At 32.4% G+C, this 27,373-nt stretch overlaps 1 protein-coding gene across 4 annotated transcripts in view; it reads left to right on the top strand.

The window, feature by feature from the left end:
- Positions 1 to 27,333, top strand: part of Znf280d (zinc finger protein 280D) — a 122,157-nt gene extending 94,824 nt beyond the window's left edge. For all 4 annotated transcript variants that reach the window (XM_071608295.1, XM_027925932.2, XM_071608296.1 and 1 more), the window contains 3 exons: positions 9,258 to 9,303; positions 22,666 to 22,721; positions 24,682 to 27,333. In XM_071608295.1, coding sequence (XP_071464396.1) covers positions 9,258 to 9,303; positions 22,666 to 22,721; positions 24,682 to 25,303 — 724 coding nt within the window. In that variant the 3' untranslated portion in view covers positions 25,304 to 27,333. The remainder of the gene's footprint in view (positions 1 to 9,257; positions 9,304 to 22,665; positions 22,722 to 24,681) is intronic.
- The last annotated feature ends 40 nt before the right edge of the window (positions 27,334 to 27,373 follow it).

Here is a 27,373-nt window from a genome sequence, read left to right as displayed (position 1 = left end):
CTGCAGTGGAGGGAAGAAGAAAGAGACTAGTAGGAGATAGGCCTGTGAGATAATGTGGACCATGTGGTATATGAACTTAAAGACCATTGTAAAAACTTTGGGTTTTACTTTTAAATGAGAAGCCATTAGTGAATTTTGAATAGAGGATACCTCAATAAAACTCCAAATAAATAAATATCTAAATGTAAGAATACTGTATCCCATTATGTGCTTTCTTGATAATAGTCCTAAGATACCAAGGGCAAAATCAGGGAGATTAGTTAAGGGGTTATTTTAATAACACAAGTGGGAGCTGATGGTCGCTTGGGTAGGTGATAAGTGACTCCTTTTTGGATGTGTTTTGAATTTTTTGGTAATTTAGATATGAAGTGTGAGCTAACATGTGAGGATGATTCATAGTTAATATTCTGAGCAGCTGAAAAGATAGCATTGTTATCAACTGAGATGCAGAAGACTCAAGAGGAATAGGTTTGGGAGTGAAGAAGAGGATTTTAGAGACATGTTTTAGTTTTGAGATACTTATTTGATAGCTAAGTGGAGATGTCATAATCCTTTATGAATTTAAGGGTAAGTTTTAGGCTATAAGTATCATTTAATATTTTTAAATGTCATAAGAATGGATACAAGTGAGACTGGGGGATTCTAAAAAGATCAATGTATTGTTAATCATTGTCAATATCCTGGTTGTGATATTGAACTATAGTTTACAAGATGCTATCATTGAGGGAAACTGAGCAAAGTGTACTTGAGATTGCTCTGTATTGTTTCTTATAACCTTACGACCATGTGTGAATCTACAGTTGTTCCAGCATGAAAAAGTTCAATTTTAAAAAATTCATGGAAGTATATGAGCTCATCAAGGGATAACAGTGGAAATAGAAAAAGGGCTAGGTCCACAGGTGAGCTCTGAGGACTCTGATAATAAAAGGTTAGAGAGATGAGAAGGAATGTACAAAGGAAATTAAAGAAGGTATGGACAGAGATGTGGGAAGAAAATCATGAGTGTGGTGATGCCCTATTTGTAAATGCAGTTACTAAGTTTTAGAGGTCTAGGGATCTGTTTTTCAATACTGGTTATGACTAAGTTTCATAGTTTATTCTTATGAATTCACATATCTACCTCAGTAACAGAAACAGGAATTCTTGATCTTGAGAAAATTTAATATCCATCTTACTCTTAGACACATTCAACTCTGTATGTGTACTCTTATAAAAATAACCCTCTTGTATTTTTATAAAAGAAGGTAATTGTGTCATTATTTCTCCTGTTCTGTACTGTAAAATTAATGCCTGTAATTTATACATAATTTTGGGAAAACTGTTTCTGTGGTTAAAATTAAAATTCTTTAAATTAAATTTAATGTGGGATTTACCATGTTATATTTGGCCTGTGACTGTACAAAGAGTATTTATTCAGCCTTTGAATTTTTTTCCCTTCTATCATTACTAATTTCATGACAATCTCCATAGAATGGGCTATAGAATAATGATTAGATTTATCATTCTGATTTTTCTATTGGAAAATATAGATGTAGTGTTGAATAAGGACTCCTAGAAATTTCATTCATGTTCCTGGATCATTTATAAGGTAGAGTGCATAATTAGATGCAAGCAAGTACATTTTCACATTTTTAGAAATTTTATCTGGAAAAAATGGTTTCCTCGTTATTACATTTATAAAGTCTAAGAAATATATAACAGTGCAGAGCCTCTTCTGATTATAGCAGCAAGGGATATTTTTGATGAAGAGTACGGTTGCCTAACATGGCTTCACTGAGAAGCTTAAGAGTTTCTCATAATTATGTCTAGTTTCTCTCTAACTTCTTGTACCTAGCTTTTGCAGAGACTGTTAATATTTCCAGCATTTGTAATATCTATTAAGATTCTTGAATTTTTTTTCTCATTATGTTAAATTTAATTGCCTTTCTTAATGAGATCAAGAGGTCTTTCTTGATGATAAGATTTGAACATTTGATACCCAGATTTGATAGGTTCAGCCCTCTCAGACCTTTAAAGTGACAGGGTGATGTGGTAGGAGTCTAGGCTCTGTAATTGATTGCCCAATTAGGAGTTCCTACCCTGTTGTTTTCTAGATGTAAGTGACTTATGCAAAGGCTACCTAATCTCTGTACCTCAGTTTCTTATTTATAAAACAAAGATTACAAAAGTACCTACTCTGAAAGTCTTGAGGGAATTAAAGGAGTTAGTTTTCACATAAAGTACTTCAAAAGTGATTAGCTAGTTCTGGTGGCTGAGGCAGGAGGATTGCAAGTTCAAAGCCAGCCTCAGCAATTTAGCAAGGCCCTGAGCAACTTAGGGAAACCTTGTATAAAATTTAAAAATTGAAAAATAAAAAGCTCAGTGGTTAAGCAACCTTGGGTTCAATCCCCAGTACCCCCCCCCCAAAAAAAAAAGAAAAGAAAAGAAAAGAAAAAAAATTAGCACATAGGAAACACTATAGAAGTTATATTTCTACACTCCATGATTTTATTTCTGCCTACATTTTATTTAGGTGGAATTGCCCTGATCTTCAGCCTTCAATTTTTCTTTCTAGGCCTCCCAAACCATTTACACAAATTATTTCTGTTAAATTTCTTTAGAGGTAATTGCTGCATCATGTATTAGTCATACCATTCGATTTTTGGTCGCTAAAGCTCATTAAATTTATATTTTTAAGGAATTTCTATGAACACTTCTGGGATTATTTTAGTCGTAAGTGTCTTTTATAAATCGAATCAGTATTTTCCCCTAAGTTGTAATACCTTAACTTGACTATAGTATGGACATTTTATACTTATGACATAATTCACTTCTGATTTTGAGATGTTTCTGCAGTCTCACTCTTGTCAGCTTGTATTTGACCACGTACAAAAGTTTACTATCATCTACCTCATTAGAGGGTCTCCTGTGCATCTCTTTTCTGTATTTTTTATTAAAATAAGGGATATTACTGTTTTTAATTGTCCACATTGAAACTGTCCATACAACTCACTGTGAAGTCTGGTATTGTGAAAGGAATGTAGCCTTGAAATAAGATGGACTGAGGTTTAAATCCTAGTTTTACATCTAACTAGCTCTATAACTTTGAGTAAATTATTAACCTTCAAGTCAGATTCCTCATCACTGAAAGATAAGTAATAATTCTTTTTAGGTTGGCTTTAAGAAATAATGCATGGAAATTAATTAGTTAAATTACCAGTTTAAGTAATTCAGTTAACTATTGATTCTAAATTAACTTGGTACTGACCTGGAAGAAAGCCCAAACTCACTGTTGTCACTGCTCCTACTCCAGCTTTCCTGCTCTTAATCCTGTTACTCCTGTGAGTACTGCCACTTCCTGATGGCAGGGGATCCTAGAATCTATAGAATCTTATCGTCACTGAGTTTCAGTGGCAGTACATTGACATTGTGGTTATCTGTAATTTTGACTCACACAGTACTTTCCTCCAGACTGCTTGGTGGATGACATCACAGTGCTTTAATTGAATCTTGTGTACAAATTTTCTAATGTAGAATTGAGAGTAATTCTGGCTTTTTCTGTCTAAAGACTGGGAAACAACACTGCCTTTTTGAAAACTGGTACAGAATCCTGTTTAGAAGGAAATCATGCTTTTTTAACTTACAGAATCCTTTTTTTGAAGAAAAATTTATTATTACCAAGTATTTATGTCCATAAATCTTGGCTGTTAATTTTGTAAGAGTGTATAGTTCTTCTAGTTAGCAGTAGTCACATAGCTATTTCTTTTGTAGAACTTTGAAATGATTTTTCAACAATGCCTCTCTTGAATGTTAGAGATATTATTGAACTTAGTCATGAAATTGCTCTTTTCTGTTTCCCTAATCTCCATTTTCCCTCTTTTCCAGTGTACCTACCTGTGTAGATCAGTTGTAACATAGAAGTAAAGTTTTGTAAGATACGTTTTCTTGACAAAAAGTGAGAATAAAAGGGTAATTCCCCTCTAGACCATTTTTAGAGTGTAAGAGCCTGTGGTAAATGCACAATAACTGAAATTTGGAAAATTAGGCTACTTAATGAGTTATCTTTCTTATTGATTGAATCAGATATCCTAAAAAGCACACTTTGAAGTGGTTTTAAAAATTAATTTAGTTCTTCAAGTGACTTCCAAGTTTGTCTAAGCAAAATGCAGTGTATTGACTAAAGGTAAAATATCAGCCCTAGCACTTTCTCACCAACTTTGTGGTCAAGTTGCCTCAGTTCATCTGTGAAATGAAGTTGATAGTAATCTTTGAAGATTTAAGAGATGCACAGTGTGCTTTAAAGATTAAATTTGTATATACACTTTATTAAATTTCCTCTAATTTAAATGTACTAAGAAGAAATAGAAACAGAATTCTGACTTTCCTTAAAGCTAAAGAATCGCAAGAGAAATATTGGGTTTCATCCTTAGCACGTTACTCTTTTCATAGTATAATATAGATAAATCTTTTCACAAGTCATTACACTGGACACTGATATCCTGCCTTCAATGTGCAAGACTCTGTGTCAGGTGTTGGAAATGAACACATGAATAAAAGACATGATTGATGTCATTCACCATGGTAATTATAGAATAGGAGAATCAAAAATGTAGACATGAAGTTCATGCTGAATTCATATCTTCACAGGGCCACATAGCCAGCTGATTTCATAATCATTTAAACCATTATAATTATATATATTGAATAGCTATAATTTTTGTGAAATACTATCCCAGAAGGAATCAGAACCTGTTCTTAAAAGTGAAAATATCATTTTATTATACCACTCGCAACTAAACTGTTAAGTCATTAATTGTTTTTCATATATGCAAGCAATAAGTAAACTCTTCTAGGGGTAGAATGACAATGTTTTTCTCTAAGTCTTACATTTTAAACTGTATCAAAATTTCTGTTAAAAATATTTACTCACGTTGAGTCTATGAACATCAAAGAATAAGGGCTTACACCATTGTTTTTCTTAATTTCTGAACTTGGAAGAATCATTGTTTAACCCAAGTTATAGAATCTTAAGTGTTCAAAATAGTCAAAATGTCTTCATATATTTACGTTAGAAGAAGGAAGAGGAGAAGGAGGAAAAACCAAACACCAAACCACTCTGATCTATGAGTTTGGGCATCTTTCTTTAACTTGAAATGTGACTGGGGTTGGAGGTATGAGAGATTCTTTTCCCTAGATTCTCTCACAGTCATTAATAAATCAAATTTTGGGGAACTGGAAGATAGTTTTTTCTTTTCAAGGTGGATATAACACATTTGTTCCTCATATGAAGTTGCTAGTCAGTAGATAGGAGCTGTGCATGAAGATGTGGTGGTTTTGTGGCCAGGCGTGGTGACATATTTAATGCCTGTAATCCCAGTGCCTGGGAAGGCTGAGACAGGAGGATCAAGAGTTCAAAGTCTGTCTCAGCAATATAGCGAGGCCCTAAGCAACTTAGCAGGACCCTGGGGATGTGGCTCATGGTTAAGTGCCACTGGGTTCACTCTCTGATATAAAATAATAATACTAATAACAGTGGTTCCTGGCAGTTGGGACTAATGCCTTTGATAACTGATTAGCGTGAAAGAATGGGAGAAACAGTGAGATGCAAAGATAAATGACACTGTTGTGTACTTCATCATTTAGAACAAACCATACCAGCTTTGGCTAGTGATTCTGTAGTTACTGCCATTTAAAAAAATTTTTTTGGTCTCCTGGTCTTAAGGGTCGTTTATAGATTATAAATGAAATGTCTATGGTATAATTCAGTTTTGCCAACAAAACCACATAACACAATAGATTTCTACTCTTTCATTAATTCTGCCTACATGGGTGGTCTTTTTTTTTTTTTTTGACATTTTCACATGCAGATATTTTGTTTTCTTTGTTTGCTTGTCTGTCTTTATCTAGTTCTGTCTTCTATCTAGAATGATTTTTCTGCTTTCTTCCCTAACTTTAGATGATAGCTCAAAACCAGGTGTTCAGAAATAGATCATTTCATACTAGAACAAATAAGGCTGATCCCAGTCCAAAAATCAAAAGAAGTATTGAATATATTGTGTTTAAGAGTAGTATGGAAGCTTGACAGAAGAATCAAAACAGTGGAGATAATTTAGGGAGTAAAAGTGGCCTGTGTTGTGCACTCTCAAGCAAGTCTTGAGCAGGAAGATTGGAAATAATAATAGGTAACATTTATTGATCACATACAATGTGCCCTATAGTCTTCCAAGTATTTGATGTTCATTTACTCATTTAATGCACGCCGATTTCTGAGATAAATGCTATTATTGGCCTGAGTTTATGGATGAATGAATATTTCCCTCCTTACAGCTCATCTCCCCATATTGTGGTATGTTTATAGTGTGAATGAAGCCTCAAAAGAACATAACTAGTGTCATTGAATCAGAATATTCCTTTTATATGTAGCCTTATGTTGGTCATGTGACCTGCAGAAAAATACAGGAAACCATTAATTTCATTTAGGACTTTACAGAAAAGGGATTATTATTTAAAAACAAATCTATTTAAACAGGTTTCTATAGAGAAGAAAACTTACATACTTTCAATTTTATTTGCTAATGATGTTGAAATTGATCACCAGTCTTTCTGTTCTCTTTGCATTGAACTCAGATGTCCTAAATACTACACTACATTTTTCTATTAAAAAAGTACATTTACAGGTGAAAAGTGTAATTACTTAAAGGCAGGTCGTTAGCTCAGAACTTTGAGCTTAGCAAATTTGACTGTCTTCTCTAAAGCAGTTGAATATCTCAAATGATGATTATTTCAGCAAGTATCTTTAATGAATAAGAATTACAGGTATGAAAATTTTTTTCTTTCCTGAAATGTTAATAATATATCAGTAGTTATGTTAGAACTTATTAACCTTAGAGTATGCATCTCTAGTTATAAAATTTTAGTTATAAATATATGATGATGAAATTTATAAAGTACATTTCTAATTGATATTAGAGTTACTTTTCTAAATGCTTTTACTGGTTGTTATAAGCCTGTCCCTTAAGAAGAGAATTATTTTATAGTAAAAGGCACAAAACAATATTTGGGATCATATACATCTTTTAAAAAAATATTTATTTATTTATTTTTAGTTGTAGGTGGACACCTTTATTTTATTTTTATGTAGTGCTGAGGATCAAACCCAGTGCCTCATGCATGCTAGGCAAGCACTCTACCTCTGAGCCTCAACCCCAGCCCATCATAGACATCTTAATATTAATTATTCCAATAACTTAACATGATCTCATCTACCAGTTTCTTAGTAAAATGGAGAAATATAACAATTTACATCACTAACCTCCATTGCAGTGATACTCAGAGGACTCACTTTCCCCAGTGGAAATGCCAGCAATACCAGTTAAACATGCTTAATGGCTTTTATTTTTAATTGCTGCATAAAACTAACTTATTATAATACCCATATTGAAAATGATTAGCATGGTAATTTTTTTTAAGAGTATAAGATCTTTGATAACATTTTAATAGTAAACGGAAAAGAAAATAACTGTGTGTTTTGCTGGGGATCAAACTCAGGGCCTCATACATGCTAGACAAGCACTCTACCCAGCCCCCAAAATATTTTATATTTTTAGGTGTTTTCTGGCCCATTTGTTTTAGTTTTTTCAAATTGAATTTAAAATGATCAAATGCTTAGAAATAAAAATCAGTTATAAGATAAATTTATTTCAATGCTTCATTAATATAATATCTATGTTTAGACTAACAATGTTTTTTCATTAAACATGTTATTCTTAAAACAATTATTTATCCATATGCTCCATTAAAACAATGAAGTTATATATACTTTATACAGTCTCATCTTTATTTATATTGTTTAGATAATTGAGATAATCACACAATCTTTAACCTCAAATGTATTTGATCAATCTTTTGTTCAAGTTTTATTCAGTTCAACTTGTTTAACAAATTAATTTTAACTTATTGTAATGTACTACCAATTATAACAGTATGCAAAAAAAAGGCCATAGCCACTTTATCATCATCACCATCATTGTTATTTTAGTGGTGCTGAATATTGAACCCAGTGCTTTGTGCATACTGAGCACATTCTCTACCACTGAACTATACACTCTTTCCTTTTATAGCCCTAACTTTTAAAAAAAAAATTTTTAGTTGTAGATGGACAAGATACCTTGATTTCATTTCTACTTTTATGTGGTGCTGAGGATTGAACCCAGTGCCTCACACTTGCTAAGCAAGTGCTCTACAACTGAGCTACAACCCAGCCCCTATATTCCTAATTTTTAAAATGCATAGGCACTTCATAAAGAGGAAGAGTCTTTGCTATTGCCTAGCCATGAGAGAACGTTATAAGAGATGACATTTTTGTCCTATTAGGTATCTTCATTTTTGTCTATGAAATTTAAAAGTCAGTGTAGTTATTGCTTGTATTAAATATACTATTTCTTATAGTTACTGAGCCTTCATCAATTAACTCTTGATTAATGGCATTTCAGGTCAGGTTGGCTGACCTCCTTATGTGCATTAAAATCAAATTTAGTATATAATATCAATATTTTTTGATGCTTAAATTCTCCAAATAATATTTTTAGTCATCAGTTTATGAAACAAAGGTCATTTAGAAAAGCTAGCTGTTACATTGTAGATTATTTTACAAGATTTTTCTAGATGGTATATACCTTTGTTAATATTGTTAATAAGTTATAATAAGCATTGTTTAGGAGTCAGGAGGTTTATAAAGTATAGTTAATTGTTTAGCAGTGATTATGGAGGTTTTTAAGAATATACTTCAAAATTCTAGATTATTTCTGAGATTTTACTGCTTCTAGAGTAACTTAATTGTAATACATATTGAAGTGACATTATTATGGAATTTCATTATAGAAAAAGGTTCTTTTCACTTTTTAAGTCCTATTATAATAAATATTAATGTATATTTTATATGTGTATGTATATGTATACATATATGTATATATACTGCTTTTTCTTTTTAAGGAGTAATTCTTTATGTCTTTTAAATTGTATTTAGCAAAGAGTACATTCCTTAAATGCTCTTGCTTTTTGATAGAGAAATACATGTCTTTATTCATTTTTAACCATTTAATAAATCTTTTGTTTAATAGCCTGCATTTTACTTTTACCTTGATATGAGGTCCAATTTACTATTATGTCATAAAATATATATTGGTTTAGATTTACATTTTAATTATTATAATCATGCAAAATCTTTCATATTTCATCATTGTAAGTATAAAATAATGAGTATTTATTTTGTTTTCAAGATTAAAAAATGAAGTGCCCATTAAGGAACAAGAATCTGTGTCTAAGGTAAAGTTTGTTTCATTTTTTTTTCTTAATGGTTTAGACTTTTGAAAATATTGTTGGTGTGATTTTTTTAAAAAATTAAATTTCAAAATGCATGTGTCAGCAACAATTATTGGCATGTAATAGGAAAAAATAGATTTCAAAATTTTCATCTTATAAAAATACCTAATTTTAAGTAAAATGTTAAGGTTTTTTCATTTTGACAAACATGTATTTCACTTGCATAATGTTAATTTACTACTGTGTAATAGATATAAATTTATGAAGTAAAAATCCTGAAATAATTAAAACGTCAATCACTTGGCACACTGGAAAATTAGTAGTTTCAGATGATTTTATATTCTGGGACATTTCCAAATCTTTTCATTTCTTGATGTTGCTCTCCATTTCTGTCATATTCCCTTTACTTCCTATATCTTATGTTGCGGGCCTGCTGGCAGTTAATTCTTCCAATGCTTTTTGTTTAATGATATCTTTTTCATTTGGAAAGATATTTTATGGTAGGTACAGAATTTCCAATTTTGTTTTTGTTTTTTCTTTCAAACAATTGGTTTAAATAATGTTATTGTCTTCTAGCTTGCATATTTTCTGATGTGATGTCTTTCTATAATTATTGTCTTTATGTAATATGTGATTTTTCTTTGCATACTCTCAAGATTAAATTATCAACCAGTATGAACATGACATGTCTTAAGTCTGTTTTGTTTGTTTGCTTTTTTATATGTTTATCTATTTGTGTCTTTAACTGTTTTTGGCATTTATCCTAATTGGTATTTTCTGAACCAACTCTTATCTACTACTTCTGGAGTTCCAATTTCACATATGTTAAACCATTTGATGTTAGCCCTGTTCTTAAATGCCTGGTTTTGATTTCCACTCCCCAACTGACTCTTTTTTTTTTTTTTTAATCTTCAGATTTACTGATTCATTTTTTATTTGTGCCAGGTATACAGATGAGTCCATCAAAGGCATTTTTAACCTCTATAATGATAAATTTGTTTGTTATTATTTCTAGGACTTGATTTGATTCTTCTTAGAATTTCTGACCCTTTATTGAAAATCCTATCCTGATTATGCATATTGACCCTTCTTCTACTAAAGCATTTAACATATTAACTGTAGTAATTTAAAATTTTATGTCTGATAATTCTAGAATCTGGATCATGTCTACCTTTGTGTTCTTAGAGGTATTTTTCACCTTGCTTTTCTGTATGTTGTATCATGTTTGGTGGAAAGCCAGACACTATTGTGAGACCGGGGTAAAGAGTATGTGTATGTGGAAATGTGCATACCTTTTCTTATGTTAGGCCTTTAGTGTGGAGTTTGCGGCCGTCTAGGAAGGCGTTCACCTGAATTTTGGTTTTCTCATTGCTATGATTACCTCAAGACAACCACAGGTTCAATACCTGTAGTAATTCCTTATGTTGAGGATGGGGATTTTTTTCTCAGTGTTCTTGCTCCATACTCAGCTTTTGACTTTCGCTTGAGACTGAGCCTCCAGGAGTGTCATTATCTACACTCTTGCATTTCTTCCAACAGTACTGCTGGTGCTTGTTACTTAGTGTTTGCTAGCCAATATAAGGTGGTAGGGAGTAGGGTAATGTTCTCTTTTATGATTTGTCTCACTCATAAACTGACTCTCATTATATAAATTAAATATATTTAGCTAAATGTGTTAGTTAAAAATAAACATTTTCAATGTACATTAATTTTTTTTTTCTCAAACAAATATTGTATCTAAAAAGCCAAGTGGTACAATGTTCAGAAGAAAATGTGTGAAGAAATTGATCAAAACTACAGGGGCAGTAACAGGTCTGTCTAGAAAAACAGTGTTTATCTACTAAAAATGATGAAGTTCTTAACATTAAAACCCTTAGACAAAATTACCATGAAATTCAGAGTTACAATTAAGAATTTTCTTTGAATTATAAAAAAGAAAGAAAATGATACGTTAGAAATTTCAAAAGCTTGAGAACATACTAGTTGCACAAGGAAAAGAAAACACTGACTGAATGTTGTGGTACACACCTGTAATCCCAGCAACTCAGGAGGCTGAAGCAGGAGGATTACAAATTTGAGGCCAGTCTCAACAACTTAGCAAGACTCTCAAGCAAATTAGTCAGACTCTTTCTCAAACTAAAAAATAAAAAGGGATGGGGATGTAGCTCAGTGGGAAAACACCTGAGGGTTCAATTCCCAGTACCAAAAAAAAAAAGAAAAAGAAAAAAAAGATAATTTTGAAGTAAATTTTAATCCTTCATTGTGACCAAAATAAAAGTGATTTTAATAGAGTGTGGATCTAGCTAAGCTCATGATTTAGATTTTGAAAATCTGTTTAAGATGGGCAAAGATTTGCAGAAGATTAATCTTTTTAAAGTGTTCCATTAGTGAATTCATTATCATGATCTCCTCATGTATACTTAAAACTTCTTGCTTTATTGCGTTTTCATTCATACTTTTTTTTCCTCCTCCATTGGTCCCAGGAATTCAACCCAGAAGCACTTAACACTGAGCCACATGCCTAGCCCCTTTTTGTATTTTATTAGAGACAGGGTCTCCTTGAGTTGCATAGAGCCTTGATAAGTTGATGAGGCTGGCTTTGAACTCACAATCCTCTTGCCTAAGCCTCCCAAGTCACTAAATTGAAGATTTTTTAAAAATATATTTAAACTGATAATAGATGATGCCTTATAGAATATGATAAAATATGTGTGAGTGGTTCTAGATATATATTTTATGCAAAAATAGTTTACCTCTTAAGAGTACACAAGAAATTATTGAAAGTCTGATGTAGGACTATTTCTAATTTACTTGAACTTTTATAAGATATATTGTAATGATATGCATAATCATACAAAGGAATCTGTCTTATTTGTCTAATAAAATTCAAAACATTTATAATGCTATTAGAAAATTATGTTAAATCTGAAATACTATTGAGAATAAAAGGAAAATACTTTATGTAATCAATCATAAATAAATGTATCTGATTATTAGCTATATTTACATTAAGAATAATGTCATGACAAAAAAAAAGAAAGTTTTGTTGATTTGATTGACACAAAAGAAATAATTAGAAAATTTTATCCCAATAAAACTTAAAAAAATCTAGATATTATCTGGTTTATGAAATTATTAATTAATTAGAAAGAGATGATGTTTGCCGGGCACGGTGGCTCACACCTATAATCCCAGTGGCTTGGGAGGCTGAGGCAGGAGGATCCCAAGTTCAAAGCCAACCTCAGCAATTTAACAAGGCTAGGGCAATTCAGAGATTCCCTGTCTCTAAATAAAATATAAAATAGGGCTGGGGGTGTGGCTCAGTGGTTGAGTGCTCCTGAGTTCAACTACTGAGCCCAAGCCCCAGCCCAAAAGCATCTTGATTATAAAATACCATGCAAACTATCTGTACAGTATGAAATTTGAATCAAATGGAATAATTTGAAGCTCTATAGTGAAAATACAATGAGTGTACATAAAACTGCACATTTCATGAAAGGCTGTCTACTCTCTGCTTACAACAAATGACAGAAAGCAATTTTGAAAGTATATTCAATAAATGCAAAACATTAGCCACAGATGAACATTCTTTCCAACTTTGAAAATAAATGAAAAAGTTAAGAAGTTGAAATACATGAATCACTGCATGAGAATATCAGTAGTTATGAGGAAAGTATTTATTAAATAGAAATTAAGATTACCAATGTTTTGAGAACTTGTTTGAAAGATTTTAGCACAGCTATGTGTATACCCTTGACCAAACCCGCAGCTTCTGGTAGGACACACGTGGAGTGGTAAGGGAGGAAGAGGACAACCATATAGTCACATGCCTGATTTTATATTTGAAATAGACATGAAAAATGAAGTGTTCTTTAGATTTCAAATTTTTATTTTTTTTAATATTTGTTTTTTAGCTTTTAGGTGGACACAATGTCTTTATTTTATTTTTATGTGATGCTGAGGATCGAACCTAGTGCCTCACACATGCCAGATGAGCGCACTACTACTTGAGCCACACCCCCAGCCCCGCTTTCAAATTTTTAAATTAGAGAATAGTTGTTTGCTGTAAATACATACAATTTACATAAAACAACCACTGATTTGGCACTTAAATTTTTTGATAATTTAATCTCTATTGAGGTTTGATCTGAAATAGTTTAAAGCAATATACCATTTCAATGATTTGTAATATACAACTGACATTATGTTTTAAAACAACATTGGGCTTAGTGTAGTCTAATACAGATTTTGAAATGGTATTCTGAGATTTTAACAGTTGTATCCATAGTTGCATCTTGCAAAAGAAATATCAGTAAATTAACAATGTTAAAAATTTTCAAAATTGTCCATTGGTCAAGAGAAATTGTCAAACATGGAAGTTTGCTCATTTGCAACAAGAGAAAACTTAGATTTTGAAAATACTTATTGATGTGTTTACTTTCGATAAGGCCAAGAAAGTTAAATGATAATAAATCCTGATTTGGTTAGAATATTTAAACTTAAGCTAATGTTTTGGGTTTCAATTCGGGAACTTTTCAGTTTTTCAGTATTAGTTGACTAATGTTCTGAGAAACAATATTAAATACACAAAAACTTGTATATAGAGATATGCATTTTTTTCTTCCTCCTCAGACCCATGTGTGACTTGACACAGCACTGATCCCAGCGCAGTTACATCATAGTTTTTGATACTGTTACATATGCTGGATCAGTAAGTGTACTATGATCCTTTCCTTCCCTATATTTATTATTTTTCTGGTGGTAAAAATATGTATCCTGGCCCCCATCAGTCCAGGCTGGCCCCCAGTGACCTGTGGAAAAGTCCAGGCCCAGGCCTAGGACTGCCCCTCAGACCCACACAAGAGTCCAGGCCCAGGACTTTCCCCGGTGAACCACGCAGGGACCCAGGACCACACTCCCTGACCCAATGACCTGCACAGGGGCCCAGGCCCAGGACCACCCCTGCATGGAGCAGACAACCAGGCTGTTGCGCCCCATTTATCCAATGCATGGCTCCCTAGGCCCACCTCCATCTTGGGACACTGCAGCCATCACCAAAGCTCTCCCCACATATTAGCCTCCACCTTGGGACAACAGAAAGGGCCTGGCAGCAGCTTCCCACCACAGCACTGCATGCCACAGCACTGTGTCTCTTACCAGGCAGCCCAAAGTCATTGTAAGTCCCACCCTTTCAGCCCACCTCTGAAAGTGGTTGCCTCCATCTTGGGACACCCCCACTGCCATTCTGAGTTACCTCTGTTACTACTGCTACCATCTTTAGTTGTAGTAGCGTCTGTCTTGGGACACCAGCCATTGACTGAAAGCCCAACACCAAGGTACTTACAGGTTTGATGCTACCACTGCTGCCAACTACAATGTGGTGACTGCCATCTAGGGACAACAGTCAGGACCTGGAAGACTTATCATCAAGGTCATCAAGCTTGGTTATGCCAGAGGTATCCCTGTTAGGTGTGCTAATAGCCACCATCTTGTTGCAGAGACAGGAGAGAGCCTTGAGCAGGGTTGCCTCTTTCTTTTCTCCTGTTAAAAGCCAACTTCTTTTGATTCATGTTCACTCCTATCATCTAATACTTTTATATTCTCACCTCTTACCTTACACACCCTACACCCCCCTACCCCATTTCTGTCTTTGTCCACCAATAGAAACTGTAGACCCTTTTGCAAACCTGTCTATATTGTAGATATTAATTGAACACATCATTTCTTTTATTGTGATAAAACTGTAATCATCTAAACAGAAACTATTTGGTTTAAAGCTGTATATCATTTGCATTGGGTGCTGTTAATATCCATCTCCCCATTAAAGGCAAGACACCAGAAACTTGCAGGGACACTATAAAATTATAGGATAGAAACTATAACACCTTGGATTTGCACTACTAGAGGAGAAGACACACGGAAAACATGAAAAGACAAGGGAAAAGGGTGCCCCAAACAAACCAAGATGATACAATAATAGAATCTGTTTTCAGTACAGTAGATGAAATGTTAGAATTATGTCAGAATGTGCATAATTAAAATGATCTACATATCAAACAATGAAATAAGAGCAAATACAGGTGACAATCCGTCACTCCAACAAAGAGCAAATACAGGTAGCAAAAGATTACTTCAAGAAAGATTCGGGGGAGGGGGGACCTTGAAATGAAGGAAAAAATAAACCAAATAAAATTCAATAGAAAACATCACCAGTAGACTAGATCACTTGGAAGACAGAACCTCAGACAATGAAGACAAAATATATAATCTTGAAAATAAAGTTGACCGCACAGTGAAGATGGTAAGAAACCATGAACAGAACCTCCAGGAATTATGGAATAGCATCAAAAGACCAAATCTAAGATTTATTGGGATAGAAGAAGGTACAGAGATACAAACCAAAGGAATGTACGCTCTCAAAGAAATAATATCAGAAAATTTTCCAAACATGAAGAATGAATTGGGAAATCAAATACAAAAGGCTTACAGGATACCAAATGTACAACATTGCAACAGATCCACATCAAGACATATTATAATGAAAATGCCTAGCATACAGAATAAAGATAGAATTTTGAAAGCCACAAGAGAAAAGTTCCAGATTATGTAAAGGGGAAAACCAATTCGTATCTCAGCAGGTTTCTCAACCTAGACCCGCAAAGCTAGGAGATCCTGGAAGAACATATACCAAGCTCTGAAAGAAAATGGGTGCCAATCAAGAATATTATGTCCAGCAAAATTCAGCTCCAGATTTGATGATGAAATAAAAACCTTCCGTGATAAACAAAACTTAAAAGAATTTACAATGAGAACACCTGCACTACAGGATATTCAGCAAAATATTCCATGAGAAGGAAATGAAAATCAGCAAAGGAAGTAACTACACTGAAGGAAAAACCTATCAAAGGAGAAACCAAGTCAAATACAAAACCAAAAACAAACCATAATTACTGGGAATACAAACCATATTTCAATAATAACTTTGTTAGTAGCAAAAACTCATCAACTAAAACACATAGACTAGTAGATTGGAAAAAAAAAAAAAAGACCCAACAATATGCTGCCTTTAATAGACTCATTTTATTGGAAAAGATATCCACAGATCAAACGTGAAAGGATGGAAAAAAACATATTCCTCATATGAACTGTGGAAACAGGCAGGGATATATATCCTCATATCAGATAAAGTGGCCTTTAAACCAAAGTTAGTCAGAAGGGATAAAGAAGGAAATTTCATACTGCTTAAAGGAATCATATCAACAAGACATAACAATCATATTTATGCCCCAAACAATGGAGCATCTACATATATCAAACAAACCCTTCTAAATTTCAAGAATCAAATAGAACCCAGCACAATATTACTGGGTGACTTTTAACACACCTTTCTCATCACTGGATAGATCTTCCAAACAAAACTAAACAAAGAAACTATAGAACTAGATGAAACTATAGAACTCAATAATACAATCAATAATTTAGATTTAACAGACATATATAGAGTATTTCATCAATCAATGAGTGAACATAGTTTTTTCTTAGCAGCACATCAATCCTTCTCTAAAATAGACCATATGGTATGCTACAAAGCAACTCTTAGCAAATACAAAAAAAAAAAAGAAAGAAAAATACTACCCTGCATTCTACCAGACCATAATGGAATGAAATTAGAAATCAATGATAAAGTGAAATATAGAAACTACTTCAATACCTGGAGACTAAATAATACACTATTGAATGATGCATGGATAGCAGAAGACATCATAAAAAAAAATTTAGAGGTAAATGAGAACTCTGATACAATATGCCAAAATTTCTGGGACACTACAAAGAGGAAAGTTCATTGCATTGAGCTCATTCATAAAAACTATAAAAAGTTAACATGCAAAGCTCTAGAAAAAGAAGAACAAATCAACAGCAAAAGTAGAAGACAGGAAATAAAGTCAGAGCTGAAATCAATGAAATTGACAAAACTGACAACAAAAAGCTGGTTCTTTGAAAAAATAAAATTGATAAACCTTAGCCACCCTAACAAAAAAGGAGAAAACTCAAAATTACTAAAATTCTTGATAAAATGGAAAATATCGCAAAATACTTTTGAAATACAGAAGATAATTGAAAACTATTTTGAAAATTTATACTTCAAGAAAATAGAAAATCTTGAAGACATCAACAAATTTCTAGAGACATCTTTCCAAACTAATCATGAGGACATACACAAATAGATCAATTTTGAGGAATGAAATAGTAGATGCCATCAAAATCTACCAACAAAGAAAAGCCCAGAACCAGATGAATTCTTATCTGAGTTTTACAAGACCTACAAAGAAGAATTAATACCAATCCACCTCAAATTATTCCATGAAATAGAAAAGTCCTTTCAAACTCATTCTATGAGGCTAGTATCACCCTCATACCTAAGGCAAACAAAGACCCATCAAGGAAAGAAAACTTCAGACCAATGTCCCTGATGAACATAGATACAAAAATTAATAAAATTTTGGCAAATCGCATACAAAAATATATTAAAAAGATAGTGCACCATAATCAAATGGGATTCATCCCAGGTATGCAAGTGGGTTCAACATATGGAACTCAACGTAATTTATCACATCAGTAGACTTAAAGATAAAAATCATATGATCATTTCAACAGATGCAGAAAATGCATTTGACAAAATACAACACCCTTTCATGTTTAAAACACTAGAACAACTAGGGGTATTAGGAACATACCTCAATATTGTAAAAGCTACCTATGATGAGCCCAATGTCAGCATCATTCTAAACAGAAAAATTGGAAGCATTCCCTCTAAGAACTGGAACAAGATAGGGATTCCCTCTTTCACCACTTCTAATCAACATAGTTCTTGAAACTCAAGCCAGAGCAGTTAGAAGAAATTAAAGGAATACGAATAGGAAAAGAACTCAAACTTATCACTATTTGTTGACATCATGATTGTATACTTAGAGGATCCAAAAAACTCCACCAGAAAACTTCTAGAATTAATAAATGAATTCAGTAAAATAGAAGGATACAAAGCAATACCAGTAAATCAAATGCATTTTTGTATATAAGTGATAAACCCGCTGAGAGAGAAATTAGGAAAACTACCCCATTCACAATAGCCTCAAAAAAAACCTTGAGAATCAATTTTACAGAAGAGGTGAAAGATCTATACAATGAAAACATCAGAACACTAAAGAAAGAAATTGAAGAAGACCTTAGATGATGGAAAGATCTCCCATGTTCTTGGACAGGAAGAATTAATATCGTCAAAATGACCATATTACCAAAAGCATTGTACAGATTTAATGCAATTCCAATTGAAATCCCAGGAACATTCCTCATGGAAATGGAAAATGCAATCATAAAATTCATTTGGAAAAATAAGAGACCCAGAATAGCCAAAGCTAGCCTTAGTAAGAAGAGTGAAACAGGAAACATTCTAATACCAGACCTTAAACTATACTACAGAGATATTGTAACAAAAACAGCATGGTATTGGTATCAAAGTAGATATATAGACCAATGGTACAGAATAAAAGACACAGAGACAAACCACATAAATACAGTTATCTCATACTAGACAAAGGTGCTGAAAACACATTGGCAAAAAGATAGCCTCTTCAACAAATGGTGCTGGGGAAACTGGAAATCCATACGCAGTTAAATGAAATTAAACCACTCTCTCTCACCATCTACAAAAGTCAAAAGTGAATCAAGGACCTAGGAATTAGACCAGAGACACTGTGCCTAATAGAAGGAAACCTAGGCCCAAATCTTCATCATGTCCAATTAGGTCCTGACTTCCTTAACTTGACTCCTAAAGCACAAGAAATGAAATCAAGAATTAATAAATGGGATAGATTCAAACTAAGAAGCTTCTTTTCAGCAAAGGAAATAATAATGTGAAGAGAGAGCCCACAGAGTGGGAGAACATGTTTACTGCATGCACATCAGTTAGAGCACTAATTTCCAAGACATATAGAGAACTCAAAAAACACTAATAATAATAATAACAACAACAATAAATGGGCTAAGGAACGGAACAGACTCTTCTGAAAAGAAGGTATACAATCGATCAACAAATACATGAAAAATGTTCAACATATGTTTTAATTAGAGAAATGCAAATCAAAACCACTCTCAAATTTTATCTCACTTCCAGTCAGAGTGGCAATTATCAAGAATACAAGCAGTAGTAAGTGTTGGCTAGGATGTAGGGAAAAAGGTATACTCATACATTGCTGGTGGAACTGCAAATTGGTACAACCACTATGGAAAGCAGTATAGAATTCCTCATAAAACTTGGAATGGAACCACCATTTGACCCAGCTGTCCAACTCCTGGTCTATACCCAAAGGTGTTAGAATCAGCATACTATAGTGATGCAGCTACATCAATGTTTATAGCAGTTTAACTCACAATACCTAAACTGGAACCAACCTAGATGCCCTTCAGTAAATGAATGGGTAAAGAAATTGTGGTATATATACACAATGGAATATTACTTGACATTCAAAGAGAATAAAATCATGGCATTTGCAGGTAAATGGGTGGAGTTGGAGAACATCATGCTAAGCGTAGTAAGCCAATCCCCCCAAAACACAGGCTGAATGTTCTCTCTGATGAGTGGATGCTGATCCATAATGGGCAGGAGGGCATGGGGAAATGGAGGAAATGTGATTGGACAAAGGGGGGAGGGGTGAGAGGGGACATGGTGGCAGGAAAGATGGTGGAATGAGGCAGACATCATTACCTTAGGTACATGTGTGGCTGTACATAGGGTACAATGCTACATCGTGTACAACCAGAGAAATGAAAAGTGCTCCATTTGTGCACAGTGAATTAAAGTGCATTCTGCTATCATATACTTAATTAGAATAAATAAATGAATTTTTTTTAAATATCCTTTTTTGCAGGACTGGGGTTGTGGCTCAGCAGTAGAGCGCTTGCCTAGCACATGCGAGGTGTTGTGTTCCATCCTCAGCACCACATAAAAATAAATAAAAGTATTGTGTCCAACTATTTAAAAGCTAATTTTTAAAAAAAAACACTTTTTTTTGCTCATCTTAAAAATTTTGTGTTCATATAATGCTTTTTTTAAAATTACAATTTTCCTAATATTTGAAAATATTTTTTTCAAAGTTTTTACACACAGAGAAATTTTGAAAAGGTCTGGAGTTCTCTTCTCCAATCCTTGCTCCAGTTTAAACTAGTTGCTCTTTAAGCCTGATGCGTTTTCCTTTGCCACTGTCTGGTGTTGGATGTTCTGTTTCCTAAAGCATAAATTCTTCTTTTCTTGGTTTCCTTGTTGTTTGTTGGATTGTGTGTTCTACCAGCTTTCCCAGAAGCAGAGCTTCTTCTTTTACAGTCTTTGCACTTCTAAAAATATATTTACTTAAATGGTATTTTGGCTAATGTGGATAGATAACTATTTTTCTATGCAGTTTTAAAGTGGTATTCCACTGTCTTTCACCCAGTATTTTTGATAAGTCTTATAGCAATTTTTGTTCTTTTTCTTGGTGTTTAGGTTACTTTGCTCTTTTTAGAAACCGTAATGATTATATTTATACCAGTGTTTGGAAATTTCGTGATGTTTGCTCATTGCCCTTTTTTCATTCATTATGGTAGGTATATTTGACAAACCTGCATTTGAAGACTTCTGTTTTTAGAAAGTTTCCTTTTGTTATTTCTTTGTTACTGTCATGTGCTTGCTCAATCATGAGCTCTGTGTCAGTTTTACTGCATTGGATCACCTGCATCAACTCCTTTCAGTGTATGGTATTTTCTTTTCTTTTCTTGCTTATCTCTTTTCATTGCAATATTTATAATTTTGAAGAGCTCTTTAGTCATTTATTCTCAGTTTGTTCTGTTTTTGGAGGTTTTCTTATTGTTTAATTGGTACAATAACATACCTCTCTGATAATAGTAAGTATATAGATACATTTTTTTTCTTTTGTCCCCAGCAACATTTCTCATGTATTCAGACCTCTTTCTTTGTTCCTTTTTTGTTTATTTTGGTCTTTCTCATGTTAGCAGATGTCTTGTAGTGTGTTGATTACTGTCCACATATGATTAAAGAGTGAGGCTCAAAAGTCCATTGAAAATGTTGTGTTTAGATGGAGACAGGGATACCTTGCATAGCCATATAGGTGTGTACTGCAGAACTTCCGAAGGTACTTTTTACATATACCCATTTGTACTATAAAAAATAATCTGTATTTACCATGTTAGAAATTTTAAAAATGGCTATTGATTGATTTAATGTAATAGCAATAAACCCAGTGTGTGTTAACAAATAACATTTTTATTTCTGAAAAATAACTATTTCTCCCAAACAAAAGAAATTTAGAAGAATGGTATTGTTTTATACTCATTCATGAGTATTAATGTCTGTCTTAGTAGAAGAAAACTAGATTCTTATATTTCTGAATTTGGTATAATGTGATATGTTGTTTTGGTAGAAATATCTGAAAAATATCCAGCTTCACCCAGTACTTTAAATATTTTCAGATAATTGTGATTATTTTCCTCTGATACTACACCAGCACTAGACAAGTGAAATCTTTTTGTTTGTTGCAGTGTACAATCTGACTCTGTATCATTGAATTTCTTTATACCTTGTACATCAAAATCTATTGGTCTGTTTTAAACTTTGAATGGATTTTTTTTAACCATGTGTATTTTTGCAACATTATGCATTGGTCATTTGAAAAATATTGGTTCATTGAATTATTTGGATATCCCAAATGCTGACATGTTATGTTATAGAATATCAAGAAATCACATTCATTAATATTAGTGATATTAACTAACCATTATTAGTGAAATAATTAACCATCAGTGGGGGGTGTGAATTTTTCCAAAGTATTAATTTTTTACTTTTGTTATTAGCAAATACTGTCAGTTATTTCTTTTCCTCCTCCCACCCCCTGTGGATGCATCTTGTTATTAAAATTCAGTTTTATTTTACTAGTTTTTTGTTCCACTGTAATTATAGCTGATATTTGAAAGAGATATAAGGACAGTAGGTATTGATATCACTGGATAACTGCTTCTTGAATTTGATCCAGAAATTTTTGATTCACTGAAATCCTTATGGGTTGATATTTTTACAAATTCTAGTTTTATTATGAGAATTATTCTAACACTTTTTCTAATAATAATAAGTATTCTAATTTCTATTATGAGAATTAGTCTAGTTGAGATTAAAAAATTGTTTTCCTATTTCTTTGTTGTATTCAGAATTTCTTTGTTGGATACTTAAGTTCCTTTTATCTAGAATGTTTAGTCTTATAAAAATACTTTTCTTTAAGTTTAGCCATGAATGTAAAAGTAAAGTATTGTGAATCATTTCAGGAAATTGCAAGATCTAATGTGGCTGAAAAAAAAACAGAATCATCAAATTCTGAAAGGTAAATATAAGGAAAAACTGAATCTCTTTTAATTTAAGCATATAAAATAACATGTAAACCACATTATTTCATAGTTAACTGACAAAGGGCTCTATAGCCTTTTGTGTATATTATTGGTTTCAATAATGATTTTGTTGAAATTTTTATTTCAACAAAAATATTCCAGATTCTTGGTTTTTAAATCTTATTAACATGTACAGTACATTTAATAAGTTGTAAAATCTTTTAAAAAGTACTTAGTAATACTTAAATTACTAAGTAACTAAATGTTAATAAATTTTAGTTATCCCTATTAAATGAAAACAGTTATAAGATCCTACAGGTTATAACACTGGACAGTTATTGCAAATAAGAAATCTTAAAATGTTTTCAAAAAGCTATAAAGCTAAAAATTTGAAAATTCAGAGGTTGAAGTTTTTAAAATTTCAGTGCTTAGGTAGATCTCTATGAAACACGACATGTTTCATAGTTCTTTTAAGCATTCTAATTAGAACTTTATTCAGTGTTCTAGATTAAGTATTCTACCCTTTTCTTTATTTATTCTGTGTTTTACAATGGATTAATTGTTAGTCTGTTGAGACTAATTAATTTCTTGTCCCCAAAAAAGTAAATCACTGAATAAGGCCTTATGAAAGTATATATTGGACTTTAGTAGTAAAGTTATCTAGCTTTATCTTCATCTATCAAATTTTCTTGAGTTCTGGAGTAGGTAGGTGGTGCATGTGATGTAATTGACCAGTAAAATCTAAGAAAATGAACTAATAATGATTGAAATTAATAAGGTGGTTTAATGTAAAAAAATTAAAAAACAGAATCTTTCTGATAGATCAGTGATTATAAAACATACTGAACAAAAAGCTCATTCACAATAGTAACAAAAATGAGAAATGTGTATAAAACAAAGCAAAAGTTTACTGAGATAACTTGCATGATGGATGATTTGCCAAATTAATTGTAGATTTAATCAGTATTAAGTTGAATATCTCAGTGAGACTTGGTTTGGAAACTGGCAAACTTAAAATAAGATTTATATTTTTCCATTTATTAATACCATAATCTATTTTATTATTTCTCCGTGTTAGATACTAATTTGTGTGTTTACTATTTTAAGCACAATTTTAATGATCATTTTTGTGCAAATAAATGTCCTTTATGTTTTTAAACTATGAAATTTATGAATAGTAACAGAATATAGGTAATTTGCTCTACCTAATAAAGTACATTGTTAATCTGTTGTTAAGACTGTGTGGTATTGGCCCCCAAATAATCTAAAAACAGATCAATGGAACAGCATAAATTTTAGAAAAATAGCTTTATGGATATATTAATTCAATAAATGATAAATGACTATTTGAAAATGTTGCTAGGATATTGGCATAATTCATTGGGAAAAAGTCTGAGTTCCAGGTAGTTTAAATCTGTACACACAAAGATAGGTCTATATTGTATATATGTATATATTTTTTCAGGCATTTTTTTTTTAATCGAGCTAGTGAAAAATTAGGGACATGTTTGTCAATGCATATCTGATTTTGCATAGGAAAAGACATTTTAAGCATAAGAGAATACAAAAACCAGTACAGAAAACAATATATTTTTTTCAAATATATTCCTCATGTTAGGTGCTCTGACAAATTAATAACAACACTTAAATTTTAACTAAAAACAGGCCAGGGTCTTAAACAGATGAAATAATGACAGCTGAGACTAAAATCAGCTGATAGACTACCTGAGTGTCTTTTTAACGTGTCTCCAAAGTTTCTCTCAGTCTTGCATAAAAAAATGGCCTCCTCCTAAATTGTAACCTCCCATCAAAGACAGGGGATCTGCATATGTTTTCCTTTTCAGTTAGCAAAGATGCCTTGATTTTTTTTTCTCTTAGCAAATGTCTTTATTTTGATGGTGCTCAAATACATTGTTTTATGAAGAAAAAGATAATAAATGACTTTCTCTTTTTCAGTAAGCAAGATAAAGCTTCTTCACCAGAAGAAAAAAATGGATGTGATACAAATTTATTTGAAGATTCATTAGCAACAAAAAGTGAAGAAAACACAACAGTTTCAGATAAAGAAAATAATAACTGTCTTGCAGACAAGGAAACTGGCTCAAAGAAAATCTTCAGTTATGATTCAAATATTGATGCAGATAAAATGGAGAAAGAAAAACAAAGACAGCACATTTGTCAGGAAATGGAATTGAAAATGGGCCAAAGTTCAGAAAACATAATTTCAAGTGATCAGATTAAAGATCACAACTCCAGTGAAGCTAGGTTTTCTTCGAAGAATATTAAGGATTTGTGGTTACCATCAGGTGATGTTAGCATTGATCAGTTTTTGAGAAAAAGAGATGAATCAGAATCTGTTAGTTCTGATGTTAGTGAGCAAGGCAGTGTTCATTTGGAACCTTTGACACCATCAGAGGTACTTGAGTATGAAAGTACAGAGATTCTTCAGAAAAATGGTGATTCTTCTGCCAACACTGATGAAGTAGTGTCTGATCAAACAAATGACATTCCTGGAGAAGATAGTCCAAGCACAAGAGAGACAACAGTAGACTTGGCAGATGAAAAAGAACAAAGTTGAAATAATTTAGTCATTCTAAGTTGTAGCACACCACCAGAAAGAGCATTTGGAACAGTGCAATCAGGTGAGCTCAGTAGTGCTGTGGTAGAGTTCAGAAGTAAGAAAATGTGAGGGAAGTCATTCATACTCTTCACATGTATGTTCAATCTAAGTTATTAAATCAGTTCACCAACTACAGCATGCATGGTATGGATTTCCAAGTTTTTAAAAACACGAACAGGATTTTAATGAAAGCTAAGTGTGAGATCAAAGGCTATGTTTTTGAAGAAATAGGACTTGGTTGTAGATATGAATGGATTTATGAGAATATAAGTTATATTATTAAAATTTTTCAAACTTTCAGTCCTAAGCTTAAAATCCTTATTATCTGTATAACCTTTTAAGTTACTTTTAAAGAAAGAGATTTGGAAATCATGTACTTTTCAGAGTAATAGATTTTAAATAATGGCTGATTGGCATTGTTATAAAGGCTTTAAGTATAATGCTGGCAAATGGAGCATGCTTAGAGTGCTAAATTGATCTAATGAGAATTTGGATGAACACAAACTTAATTTTGAATTCAGTATAACATTCCAGTCTGTCAGAAGCATGTAAACAGAATTTTTGAATCTGTGTACCTCCATAACAAGTGTTAGCCTGTCAGGCTGTAAGCTTACCTTTAATTAAACTTTCAGTGAAAGTGGAATTATAAAATATAAATTTATATTTGTGCTTTTGGTCAGTATGTAAGCTGTGCAAAAATCCCTTGATGTACTAGTTGTATAAAGTAGAAATTCATTGTTGAAACTCCTGTAGCTACTATCCTTTTAATATTGTTTTAATATCTTCCTTAGAAATAGACCCATAAAAATGGTCTGGAAGCCAAACCAAAGTATGGTATAATGTAGATAATGTAAAGCAGTAAACTGAAAACATGTGCTGACATGTATTCAGTCATGTTTAAGTGACTTTTTCTTAATTGTAAAATCGAAACTTCAAACGGGACCTAAAAGAGTGATATAGAAGACTGGTTTGGGGAAAGTAGCCTAATTTACCCATAAGTTGGCTGCTAAATTGATTTTTCAGTTTTTTATCATCTAGAACATAATAGATATAGAATAATATGAAGAATAATAGTTTGCTTTAAGTACTAATAAACTTTATTTAAATGCTACATTTTTACTTCTTAAAATGTGCTTTGAATTCTTAAATTTTGTTTTACTGAATGTTAAATGTTTTAAGCAGCTATTAAAATTCTGTTGTATAGTAGTTTTTGAGTAAATATTTGCAATAAAAATCTGTCCCTAAATCATTTTACTTTTCAGATCAATGCTTGATTCAGATTACTTTTGGTGCTGTTAGAAATTGTATACTCTTCAAAGAAATTTGTTACTAGAATTCCATTCTGTAGTCTTCACCTGGCATGACTTATTTTAAATCAGAAATTAAAATACAGGGGATAATATTGCCAATATTTACAGAGAATAGTTGCTTTATAAATCCTTTTACTTAAAGAGAAATACAATTTAATATTGTACATTTTTAAATATGCTCAGACTAAATAGGCAAAATATATAATTGTATTATTTTCTTGAATATTTGATGAAGAACTAATATTTCATCTTTCCTGCTCCCAAGAAAAGACAGGGAAACCCATTAACTGTCATCTTTTACCTTGTTGAAACAGAAATCTATAGCAGGGAAAATTTGGGGAATAATATAAACGGTAGAGGAGCAGGGAGTAGAAAAATGTCTTTGTAAGAACCACTTTCTCAGTTTTATTTAATTTGTTGCTAAGCCTATCACCTTATGCCACAAAACTCTATAGAAATTTGTGTCAAATTAAGTCTGTAAGTAACACCAAAATCCCTTTTGAGATTTGGGTAATTTCTACCCCCTTCCACCTTATACCTTTAGAGTAGTGATATTCAAAGTAGCTGGTCAATGAAATGATTTTTACCTACGACTGAGAAAAGTAATCTGTATCTGACTGTCTTTTATTGAGAAAGTCTGGCAATGAGAAATAAAGTTGAAATAAGCATTGAACTTGATAGCATAATTGGTTTACATTCTTACACAATCTCTTTGTCT

Source organism: Marmota flaviventris, chromosome 2 (assembly GCF_047511675.1).
Source record: "Marmota flaviventris isolate mMarFla1 chromosome 2, mMarFla1.hap1, whole genome shotgun sequence".
NCBI classification, from domain to species: Eukaryota; Metazoa; Chordata; class Mammalia; order Rodentia; family Sciuridae; genus Marmota; species Marmota flaviventris.
This window is presented reverse-complemented; position numbering and strand designations above follow the sequence as displayed.